The 11,731-nt window shown below is 52.5% G+C and overlaps 1 protein-coding gene across 1 annotated transcript; it reads right to left on the bottom strand.

The window, feature by feature from the left end:
* Positions 1–648: 648 nt before the first annotated feature.
* On the bottom strand, positions 649–11,453 carry LOC113974508 (hydrocephalus-inducing protein homolog). The gene is made up of 17 exons (XM_027697675.1): positions 11,241–11,453; positions 10,597–10,696; positions 10,238–10,406; positions 9,732–9,952; positions 9,348–9,402; positions 8,532–8,736; positions 7,931–8,163; positions 7,194–7,345; positions 6,227–6,422; positions 5,627–5,735; positions 4,788–5,033; positions 4,331–4,473; positions 3,768–3,989; positions 2,457–2,617; positions 2,141–2,253; positions 1,244–1,556; positions 649–811 (listed from the first exon to the last, which is right to left on the bottom strand). The coding sequence occupies exons 1-17, from the start codon at positions 11,425–11,427 to the stop codon at positions 649–651; spliced, it is 2,988 nt and encodes a 995-aa protein (XP_027553476.1). The 5' UTR covers positions 11,428–11,453.
* Between the last annotated feature and the right edge of the window lie 278 nt (positions 11,454–11,731).

Below are 11,731 nucleotides of genomic sequence, written 5' to 3' on the forward strand. Positions count from 1 at the left end.
TTAGCCAGCTCAGCTCTGGGACAGTGGCTGATGTTGGGAAACACCTTGGAAACGGAGCAATGGACAGTGAAGGCTGAACCTTCCAGTCCTAAGGAAAGCTGGATTGTAATAATTACTGAGGCAATGGTAGCGCTCCCCTCGGGCTCGGGTTCAGGTAGCAACTGCTCCAAGGCTGTCAGGGGATAACTGATCATTGCTACTCTTGTGCTTCACCCCAGGCTTTAGCCAAGCAAATGGAGTTCCCGGTACAGTCAGTGCTGCTCCACATTAGCCATGCAGAGTTCATGGTGTGATCAAGGGACACTTCACCACCCCACCCACTACACAAAGGCCAAGGAATGGGAATTCCTAAGAGAGCAGAGCAGCTTGCGGAGGAATGGGGGTGATGTCTGATCACACCTGCTTTCCTGGAGATGGCCGAGCCCCAGCTCCCAACCAAGCACCACACAGACATCTGCTCACTGCCCTCCTGTGGATGTGGGAGAGAACTGGAAGAGTAACAGTGCGAAAACTCGTGGGTTGAGACACAGTTTATTAGGTAGTACACAGATGAGGTAGAGATGGGTGTTGGGGCTTGAAGAGTAGCTGGGGAGGTCTCTGATGAAGGCTGGGAAACCATGAGCAGGAGAAGCCATGACACAAATGGTGTCACTCTCGTTTTGATGGCCGCTGCACCTTCTTCTTGGGTTTGCTGCTCTGGGTTTCACTTTTTCGCAGTAACATAAGGTATTTCGGATCAGCCGTTGGCGAACAGCCTTCCCCCATCACAAACACCCGTGGGCTCTTCTGAGATGGCTTCAGGTTAGGAATACTGGGAAGAAAGGGACTGGTATTAGCCAGATGAACATTTCCAGCCAGCCAGCCGCTTGCCTGTCTCCTCACAGAGCACACAGTGTCACATTCTCTCTCCATGCAAGCACCGAGCAGCAAATGAAACAGAACTGCACTCCCTGCCACGGAGGCAGCAGAGGTGGAAGGGCAGAAACACAACCAGTTATGGGCCTGGGGACCAACTGCAGCACATGGGGCTCCAGGTAGAGAAGGAGGCTGTGCTTGTCCCATAAGGAAGCACAGCTGGGGACTGGCTGGCCCCTTGGCAGCCGTTCTGGATCTCCCATTCCAGATTTTGCAGCCCTCCAGGAGCTTAGTGTTTCATACAGTGTCATTTCCCATTGTCTCCACACAGATCCATACACATCTCCACAGAGCTACCTGCACAGCATTTCAGCCTTAAATTTCCTACCTGCACAGTATTTCGGCCTTAAATTCCCCCACACGCATCGGGCAGAATTTCACGTGGAAAATCTGACTCTGGCCAGCAGGGATGGTACCGCAGTCGGGCTCGATGGAGAACAGCGGTGGGTCATCGATGTCATCTGGATACAATTCCAGGGAGGAACTCCTGCGCTTGAAATAGTGGCTCAGCTGCTTTGAACAGCGCCGACTTGGCACGGTTGACTGGGGCCGACTGAACTCGAGCGACGTTGCCCAGGACACCCGCCTTGCACGCTGCTGCTTGAACCAGTAATCCACAGTTTCAGAGGACAAGAAATAACCTGCAGGAGGGAAAAGGACATCTTTCAAAGATAAAATCCTTTGTTCCCAACAACTCTGCCTCCTGCTGCAGGTGGATAGAAGAGAGCTGGGATGCACTTGGAGCACCTCTGGCCAAGTACTTTCAGCAGGAGATAGAGCAGCTGGGAGCAGGGTCTCTGCCTGCAGCACACACTCCTGTGCTGGGGCAGGAGGCTTGGTTTTAGACAGTGACTTTGCATTTGCCCTGGAGTGGGGAACTGCATACAGACAGCGGCTGCAGGGCAGCTCACTTCTTCCACTGTTTTTCCCAGTCTCAGAGACTTCCCAAAGAGGTGCCCTGATGTCCCCCTTCCCAGTCCTGACCCAGCACGTGGCTCTCCCCGGAGCCCGGCTCAGCTCCTGTGCAGAGCACAAGTGGCAGAGCGAGAAGAGGAGGGGCTAAAAGGCAGAGAGGGGGTAAGGAGAAAACTCTCCAGCTGCAGCTGGGAAGTGGACTGGGATGAAAAAGCAATTAATGTTTTGGGGTGAAGTGGCAGGGTCTTCTTTCCAGGCCCTCAGCTCCCAACTGAAATGTCCCAGGCACCACCCAGAGCCAATGACTTACGCATCAGAGTGGTCGAGAACGGCTTCCCAGAACACTTCCTTGGTCTTTCCTCCTCCAGATTCACCTCCCAGGAGTATTTCAGGGCTACATTGCCTGTATTGGACATCTGGAAACTGAAAAACAAGGAGGAGGAATAAAAAGCATGTACTAAAGTAACACTGTGTGGGGGGCTCCTGGTAGCACCTTCTGCTGAGGAACGTCTTCTTCCCCAGACAACTCTGCCACGTTCAGAATTGCTGCCCTGAGGGGCCCAAACAAAGTATTTCAAAGTCTGGAAGTTTAGGAGGAAAGGGCCAACATGGTGCCCAGCACTCACGTGCTTATGTCTGTCTGGAAGAGCTCAGTCTTCTTCAGTTGAACTTTGACCGTGTCCAGTTTGAACTCGGCGTAGTCAACTTGAGCACTGAGGAAAAGCTCGACCTCGCGGCTGCTCTCCTCCAGGACGGTGTGAGGTGGTTCCGGGACTGTCTTGACCACCTGCAGGCAGAGGAGGGAAGAATCACTGAGCAGAGCCCAGAAAGCCAGGCTGAGCTGAGAAATCCTTTGGCCTCCAAACTCAGCCGCATAGAAAGGACCTTCAGGTTTATTTCCCTGGAGAGATGACACAATTGGACTGTAGTACTACAGTATTGGTTTCTACCCCCTGTTCAAAGCAGTCACCACCACAGCTATTAATACACCCATGGGGATTATGGCCAGCTCTCAGTTCCTGTGCTTCAACCCTGTAGAGCCTCTGACCTTTTCCCTGGTCCCCTATAAATCCAGCAGGTCTCAACGTTAGAATTATGTTCCCCTGCTGGAGCCCTGTGGATGGAGAAGCCCAAGACTGACTAGTCCTAGAAAGAACTTCTTCCTTCTTGTCTTAGGAGAAAGTGCTCTCCAGATGTCACATGTGGGGTGGGAGCTGGCTGTGGGCATTTTGGGATGTGAATGATCTCACTGGGAAAGTCTCCAACTGCTGATGCTCTGATGGGGAAGTTGGGTTTACAGGACCTACAAAGTTCTCAGAAAGAACCTTCACCAAGACAAGTGTGTTTGGCAATAATGATAGAAAAAGCAAGACTTTCTGGAGATGATGCTTCTCCAGACTCCTGCATACTGTCACACAGTGCCTGGGCTGCTCCATAATGAGATATCCCCTACAAGACAGGGGCCACAACCAAAATCTCTGGTATCGGTGTAGGCAGAGCTCGGAGCTCACCGGTGTACACAGAGGAGCACTTGTGCTGCTCCTCTCCCTTTCAGAACAAGAGACAGAATGCAGTGGAATTAACTCCTTGTGGGTGACAAGGCACCAAATCAGATGAAGAGATTTTAACACTGTAAAATGGGATAAAATCAAACGTGACCTCCCATTCAACATGGGCTGCAACACTTGGCTCGTGGCACAGACCAGCAGTTTGTGTGTGGATAAAGGTCTCTTGCCCAAAGGCTTCCCCCTGTGGTGTGAGCACACCCCCTCACTGCGCATCTGTCTCTCCCCTAAAAGGCGCTGCTGGTGAACCTCCCGGCTGGAGCCAATGCCCAGGGGAGGCAGGAGCTGCTCTGCCAGCAGCGCTGGTGCTCTGCTGCTGTCGGCAGGTCCTTTTGCAGCAGCTCGGTGAGCTTTTGCTGCTGTGCTTCTTACCCTCCTCTTCAAAGGCCAGCGGGCTCCTGGCAGTCTCTCGGTGGTATCCTCCCACTCCTCAGTGCGCAGTCTGTCGTCCCAGTCGCAAACCTTCTCTGGTGGCAGCTGGTATTTGATCTTGACCACCTTACAGTTCACAGAGTGCCTTTTGAAGGTGACTGGGACGTTGGATTTAAAGGTCACTCTGATATCCTTGGCACAGCCAGGCCGGAGGTGTCCCACCTAGGGAGAACCAGAGAGTCAAGACCAAACTGGAATCACTGGCAAGAGCAGCACTGACAGCAAAAGGGACTGATATGGCGAGCAGCTGTGCCGGGAATCTGCACCTCAGTGAGGATTTATGTGAGATTTGACAGAGCAAAGTATGAACAGAAGGTGCCACCTCCCATAATGCGGAGCCTTTTCTGCTGGGCTGACAGCCCTGCCCCAGCAAAGACAGGGATTGCATCTCCTGCATGGCACTGGAAGGGGCTCTCACTGGTATGTGGTGACTCCCTGCCAGCTCCCAGGAACACCAGGAAAGGGCTTGAGCAACCGGGGAAGGCAGGGCTGTCCCAGCTCACCTTGGGGGAGAACTGGAACGAGGCGTCTGCCGGCCACTCAAACCGCATCGCCTCCTCCTTGCTGCGGTTGGTGACTGTGAAGGTCTTGTCGCAGAGCTCCTTGACTGCACAGTCCCCAAACTCAACGTGATTCACTCTGACAGCTGTGAAGAAGGAGAGCAAGAGATCTCAGCATGCAGTGAGGTCCATCCGCCCCCCTCACTTTAAGAGACACGTGTATGTTCAGCTCTTCCTTGCTCCAAGCCTCCCTCCCTCCCTCTGGGAGGTCCCCAAGCCCGTGGCTGTGCCTGTGCCCAGTGACAAGCAGCACAGCACACATTGCTCTGTGTGCACAGCTGGCAAGCTCATAGGCCCCCAAGTCCAGTGGGTGACAGCCCAGCCCTGGCTAGAGAGAGGACGTGCATGATCAGACATTTTCTTCTTCTTCTCTCTACCTTGGCACCCTCTCCTCTCTTACCCTCAATGATGTCGTCCTCCAGAATGCCCTCAGCATTGCTCTCCTGGCTGTCCTCTGCTAGTCCAGGGAGGTTATCAAGGGTGAAGTCATCATCGTAGCCTTCACCCACCACCTCTATGTCGAAGTCACTGTTGCCTGACAGTTCCACATGGATCTTCCTTTCCAGACGTTGGGCCAGGGTTGGTTTGAAAAACAGGTCAAACTCTGCTGCTTGCCCGGGTTCCAGGAGCAGGTAAGGCTTCTTGGCTGCACAGCAATGGGAATCAGAGTTAAGTGATACAGCTGGACAGAGGAAATATTTCCCTGGGGTATACGAGGAAAAAGAGGTTGGAATCAGTTGCTTCTAAGCACAGGTTCTCCCACCAGTAGTTCCAGACCCTCTTCCTGTGTTCATAAGACTATGCCACCATCACACGTATCACCACTTAAGCGGCTTAACCTCAGGTTAATGCCCAGCCCTCATTCCATCTGCTTCCAGCCAGCTCCTGCCATATGGAAGGCTGAGCCAAGGAGTGGTTTTGGCTTCTGCTGGCTGGCTTGTGTGCTCAAGGGCTGCCTCCCTTCAGGCTGGTACCTTCCCACACGCGGCAAAGACCTCAGCCAGTCCACTGAGGTGGTGATAGTCCCCACAACTCAACCCACCGTGTCTAGAAGAACAGAAAAACTTCCTACAACTTGCTAGGAGGAAACCCTGCAAGGAGTCCGCAAGAAAAGCTCGGAGGACAGAGAGACCAAGGAAAGAAACTATGTCTAACATGTCGTTGCTGCTTAGACAAGCCAAGAGCAGGGCACACCTTTTCCCTCTGTGAATGATCACGCTGCATGGTTCATGAATTTACCTTTTCCAGTGGAGTCCTCTTCCATGTCTGGAATGCGGACGGCACGGATTGCAGACATCCTGCCTTTGATGAAGAAAATTCCCTGGTAATCCACGAATCGAACTGCAAACTGAGAAAAGGGAACACGGAGCACAATGACATTGGTGTGAGTAGAGGATGGCACATGGGTTGAGCCTGTACGGCCGCTGGTCCAGCACGGGGAACCCAGACCACCTCCCTGCCTCAAACACAGCACCCAGCACAAAGGTTAAGTGAAGTCCCACAGGGGAAAAAGGGTGTTCAGAAGCATATGGATAGAACTGACATAGAGCCAAACAGGACAGTCAGTCACGAGCAGAATGTAACGAAACCACAACTAAGTTGAATTAAAATGGAGTCAACCACTATCAAATGCAATCTCATGGAACTGGGACATCACACACGCCCACATGAGAACAAAATGTGAGCTGGGAGACAGGGGGAAAAACACCCCACCACCTTTCTTGTGTTGTGTTCAACTGAAGAGAAAAGACTGGACAGAAAATCACATTTTTTGGGACCTTTGCTCCACGGGACAAGCACTTGTTCCCAGGCCAGAGCATTCCCTGAGCAGGTCCTTACCTGGACGGGTATGACACCGTTGTTACGAAGGACCAGGGGGAGTTTCTGTGAGTCCCCCAGCAGGAGCCTCCTGAAGCGCAGCACAGGGTTTCCCCTCTTACTCCGAAGGCCCGGGCACTCGACTGTCAACTGAGGCACGTGCCCCTCTCCACTGATGGTGAAGGTCAGCTCTTGGGGTTTTGTATTCACAGAGCTGCTGGAGAGGCACAGAAACCATTTCAGCCAGAGCCTTCCAGAATAACAGTTCTAAATAATTTCCCTCATTTGAATCATGCTGTACAGCAGATAAATCATGAGGTACCAGATGAGACGTGGCAAATTCTCTGGCTGCAGTGATATGAGACATATGCAACAAGCAAAAGCACACCATGAAAACAGTACAAAAGCAAGAAGGGAAAACCAAATCAACACCACCATCAGTAAAGATTAGTTCCAGGGATACTACAAAAGGAATTGCTTGTTAGGGCAGAAAGCTGACTGCCCTGTTCCAATTCAGCCACTAAAGGCTTGGGGAAGGGCAGGTCAGAGCCCCAGTACACAGGTCCCAGGGAGAGGAACTGGGCTTCTCTTTGATAAGAGCTCCAGTCACTCCCCTGATATAAAAAGAGCTTAATGCATGCCAGGGAACCACACAGGATCACTTCTTTTTACAGAAATAAGGAGGAAATCTTGTCTTGCTGGCACAGAAACTGCTTCATCTAAGCCTTTGTCCTTGGAAAGTCCCAGCTTAGCTGTTGCACTTCTCAGTAACTTCCAGCTGGCTACCTAAGGCCTTCTCTTCAGAAGAGAGTCCCTCACACAGGCTGAAGTATCCTCCTCATTTTTCTGCTCTGCTCTGTCTAACAGTTACTGCCTCCCAGATCATGTCATGCCAAGTACTCTGCCTAAGGGTACTGAAAGCATTAGAGGTACCAAGAGGAGAGGCAGCTACCAGAACGGTCCCCCAATACTTCACAGGGTCACTTACCTTTTTGGGATAACAAGGGAAGCTGTGAAAGTGCACTGATACTCCTCCTTTTGTTCTGGAGTGAAGGTCACTGTAGCAAAGGCGTGGGATAAACCAGGAATGCTCATCTCGACAGGATCCAACTTGAAGATGTTGCTGATGAGGTTGTCAGGCTTGGGGGGAACCCACAGTGCAGTGTTAGGAGGAAACATCTTTCAATGTGACCCAGTACATTCATAGATGCATCCCTGGGAACAGCCCCAGACAGCGTCTCTTGTTTCATGCTTCCCTGGGCAGGCTCCCTCCATCCCAGAGGATGCTGACCTTGCGCTAATGCCCAGGCGTGCAAAAGCTTGCTTTGAGGGCTGGGCAGCCACCCCAGCACATGTGGGAGGTTGGGGTGGCATGGAAAACCCTGCAAATAACCCAGGACTGGCCTTTCAAGAGAAGGAAAAGCCAGGAAATGCTCTGCTTTGAGCTCTGGCCCATCAGTCTGTAACAGCCCCTCTCTGAGTGTGCTTTCGAGAGATGTTCAGAAGGATTCCCACCAAAGACCCAGAAGCGTGAGCCAAAATTTGCTTGAGAGATGTGGAATTCAATGCAAGTGCACCCCTGGCATTGCTGCTCTGCCCTGCAGTTCGACCTGCACTGAGCTGGACTAGTCCAGCTGGGCCAGGGAACGCAATGACTCTGGAGAACAAAGCAGGCTCTGACATGGGCTTTAGAGAGCAGCGCTCACCTTGGCCTCTTGTTCTTACCTCTTCAGGCGTGGCTTTGATGGAGAGCACAACGTCGCAAGGGAGACTGGTGCCATTAGAGATCTTGAAGTGAGCTGTGGCCTGTTGCCCAACCGGAACTTTGGTGAAGATGAATTTGTTATCATCCCTGATGAACACACCATTGCCTTGCACTGACTGTAACGTCTGGTGGAGATCGACGTTGCTGTGGATCGGGTACTGCTCAAAGATTGATGTGACGTCTTCAACAAGCGCTGTAGACAGACCAGAGGGAGGGCTGAGGCTGGAGAAGCCTCTGTTGAATTTACCTGGACCCAGTTGGCCTCTCAGAAGGCTTGATAAGCCCTTTCTGCCCAGGTGACTGCAAAACCCAGCCTTAGATGAGAGAGCTCAGTCAGTGAGGATGGAGCTCAGTCAACCTCAGTCTTAAAGGGCATTTCTTTCCTTTTGTTCTTCCACGCATCCCTCCCAGCCTCTCCCCACTGGTGGACTTGAAAACGACTGCAACCTCTGAGGATCTTAAGGTGGGACTTCAGGACCAGGGTGCCTCTCTATCCAAGTAGCAAGTTTAGGTGCTGATCAGCAGCAGGACTGCCCATGGCAACTTGTAGACAGTACGCACCTGGGAAGCAGGACTCGGCAGTCAGGGTAAAGGGAATGCCGAGGGGATTGTCCTTGGGGTCTCTGCTGCTGATGTCGATGTACAGCTGCTCCTCACATTTCCCCTCTGCTCCTGCGTTGCAATCCACCGTGATGTTTTGCTTGCTCCAAGGACCGACGGAGCCGGAGCAAGGGGACACGGTGAACATGCCTACAGTGAGCTGAGCCTGCAGAAAGAGCACCAGGTCAGGCTGATGCCAAACAGCCGTACCCTGAACACCCCCAGCAAGGAGTATGCCACGCCTTGGCCTCCAGCTGGGCCCAAGCACCCAGTGGCAGGGCAGGGAAGGATGACTCCATGGCCCAAAGGCAGCCCCAGGATGAGATGAACAAGCCAGGAGGAGCTGCACGTCTGTCCCCAGTGGCAGAGAGAAAGGAGTTGGTGAAAAGAATGAAGGTGGTAACTGGGATCCTTCAACCTCCAGAGGTACAGGAGAGCAGAAATGACTGAGAGAAATGATGGGAGAGAGGGAGAGGATTGGGAAGAAGAAAAAGCAAAGCTGTCAATGTTCTATGGATTGGGAGTTCAGATGGGGATAGTTTGCTCCTGTGGTGTTCACAGATTTGTGCTGGCTAGCAGCCACCAAACACAGGACCTGCTCCCCTCTCTTGACCCCACAACTGCAGGTCAGAGCCAGAGCATGGGACTGTCAGTGGAACTGAGCAGATCATGGACTCTCCATCCTGCAGATCATGTCCTACCCCCAGCCTGGGCACAGCTGCATCCTCCCCCATCCCCTGCAGCAGCACACGCTGGGGAGGAGCAGGAGCCACCCACCTGTGTCGAGCGCGGTTTTTCCCTGACCGAGGGGGCAGATTCCTCTTGCTGTGAACTGAGAGGAGAAAGCAGAGACATGTGTCATGTTGAGCTCCCCTGCCTTTGTCTGAGGCCAAAGCTGGTCTTCCTCCCCATGGAGGAAAGCCTTCCTGCTCCTGATGGCCCCCAGGGAGCTGCCTGCAGCACCCATTGCTGCAGCTTATGGACAGAGCAGCTCTGTCACCAGCTTTGTCCCACACATGGGGATACTGAGGTGTTTTTTTTGCTCCCTCTTCCCAAGCCAGTGACCCAAATGGACAATAACCCAGGTCTGGCTGCCTGTCACACACCAACTGTGTGGTGGTGCCTCCTCAGACAGAAAGGTAGGTGCAGGTCTTCTCCTACCTTTGCACTGGAGGTGCTCGGTGGATGACGAATTTGAAGTTGAGGGCGCCTTTGTTCTCCACAATTAAGACCTGGGTCTTCTTGGTGCCCTTAAGCATGACACCGAAGTCGATGGGCGAGGCAGGCTCGATGCTGTACTTGCTGTACACAGCCTTCGCCGACACCCTCACTGGGATGGTGGCAACGGTCTCACCTCCTTTACCCACTTGGGGATCAAAGACCTGCAACCAGAGGAGGGGCTGGTAAACACAGCAGAGAGGCCAGTCTCTAACCCTGTCCCCTGACCCCACCCCAGGTCTCCATCAGCTCGCCCTCCTTATTTAAAGGCCTCTTCCAGAGCCAGATTTCCAGCTCTCTTACAAAGCCTCCCAAATGGTTTTGGAAGTTGTTGTTTGTGTATGTAGGAGAGAGGATGCCCCAGCTAAAACCTTCTTTGCCAAAGACACCTCTCCTGCTTATGCTCCCAAGACACCCTGTGCTAACACAGCCAGGCCCAGGCAGCTCACCTGGCAGAGCAGGATGGGTTTGCTCTTGAGACACATTTCAGTCTTGGGGTGGAAGAGGATTTCGACTTTCACAGGTGGCTTGGAGGCCTTCAGCACACCCCTCTGTGGCTGGACAGTGAATTGAGAATCCAAGTTGCCCTTCTTGGCACCTCCAGTTGTCAGCTTGAAACTGGAAAAAGGGAGAGAATGAAGACCTTTGCAGTTGAAAGTACAGGTGCCACCAGCACAGCCAGGACTTTGCTGTGGACCAGAAAAAAAAGAAAAGGGAGCAGCACAGGAACAGGTTCTAGCCATGGACAGAGGGAGAATGCAGGCCTGGGAGCCTGAGGAAGAGCTCAGCACCAGGCAGCTGGACTCACCTGTACTCAATGTCGTATAAGCCTTTGTTCTTCAAACTCAGGACTTCCTTCTTATTATCAAAGACATTAATGGTTCCAAATTCCACGCTGCCATCTGGACCTGTAGAAAACCCGCAGAGCGAGGTAGGAAATGGTGAATATTTTGTGAGCTGCTGCAGAGCACACCCAGTCACAAGCTACACAGTTGGAGTTCTTGGATGGCACAAAACCCTCTTCAGCAAGTGTCCCTTCTCGGAAGTGTTCTCTAGCTACTTGGCTGCCCTTTCCCTTCTTACTCCCAAGTATCTGCAGGGTAGAAGCCAAGGAGCTTGGTTTCCATTTCCTTGCTTCCAAGTACAAATCCAACTGCTTTATGTGCTGTGCTGAGCCTTTGGGAATTGCCAACTGCCTGTTCAGATGACTGTTGTTTCAAAGCACCCAATGCAATCTGCACAGGAAGCTGCACATTTCCAAGTTCAGAAGGGAGAGACTCAAGGCTGTTGGTGCCCTGACAGTCTTTACTTCACGCAGCTTGCAAGGTATGTGCTTTATGGATCTGTGCCACCCTTGCCTGCTGTGCCATCCCCTCCCAAGGGCTTTGGTTGCCCACCTGCTAAGGTAGTAAAATGCACCCGGACTGTGTTGTCTGGGAGGCATCCACTGACCTTCAGGCATGTTGATGTTCAGATTAACATCGTAGACCTCCACAGAGACTTTGATGGTTTCAGCATGAACAATGCCCAGGATGTTTTCTGTATCTGAAACCTGAGGCAGCAAGAAACAAACACTGCTTAGACCATTCTTTTGGAAGACAGCCTCTAAGTCCTTGTCTCTGCCAGCTGCTTCCCCCATGGCCTCCCTGGCTTGACAAGTGTTTGTGGACTCCCAAGCTTTCCTAACCTGTCCATCTCACAGGCTGCCCCGGCAAGATTCTGCTGCAGTAAGAAACCTTATCAGCCCAATTCCGCACTCCCCCAGCAGGGAATGGTGCTGCTAAAGCAACCTTGAGAGGGCCAGGGCTGTAAACACAACCACAAGAAATGCGAGGTGTCCCAGAGCAGGTGGCAGTGACAATTAACGCCCTCCTCTTCAATCACCTCGCATCCTTGCTGAAATGCAGCCTCTAAACCACAGGGAACAAAATCCCAGAAAGGGT

The sequence above is a fragment of the Neopelma chrysocephalum genome, unplaced genomic scaffold (assembly GCF_003984885.1).
Source record: "Neopelma chrysocephalum unplaced genomic scaffold, ASM398488v2 Primary Assembly neopelma1_121, whole genome shotgun sequence".
In the NCBI taxonomy this organism is placed as follows: Eukaryota; Metazoa; Chordata; class Aves; order Passeriformes; family Pipridae; genus Neopelma; species Neopelma chrysocephalum.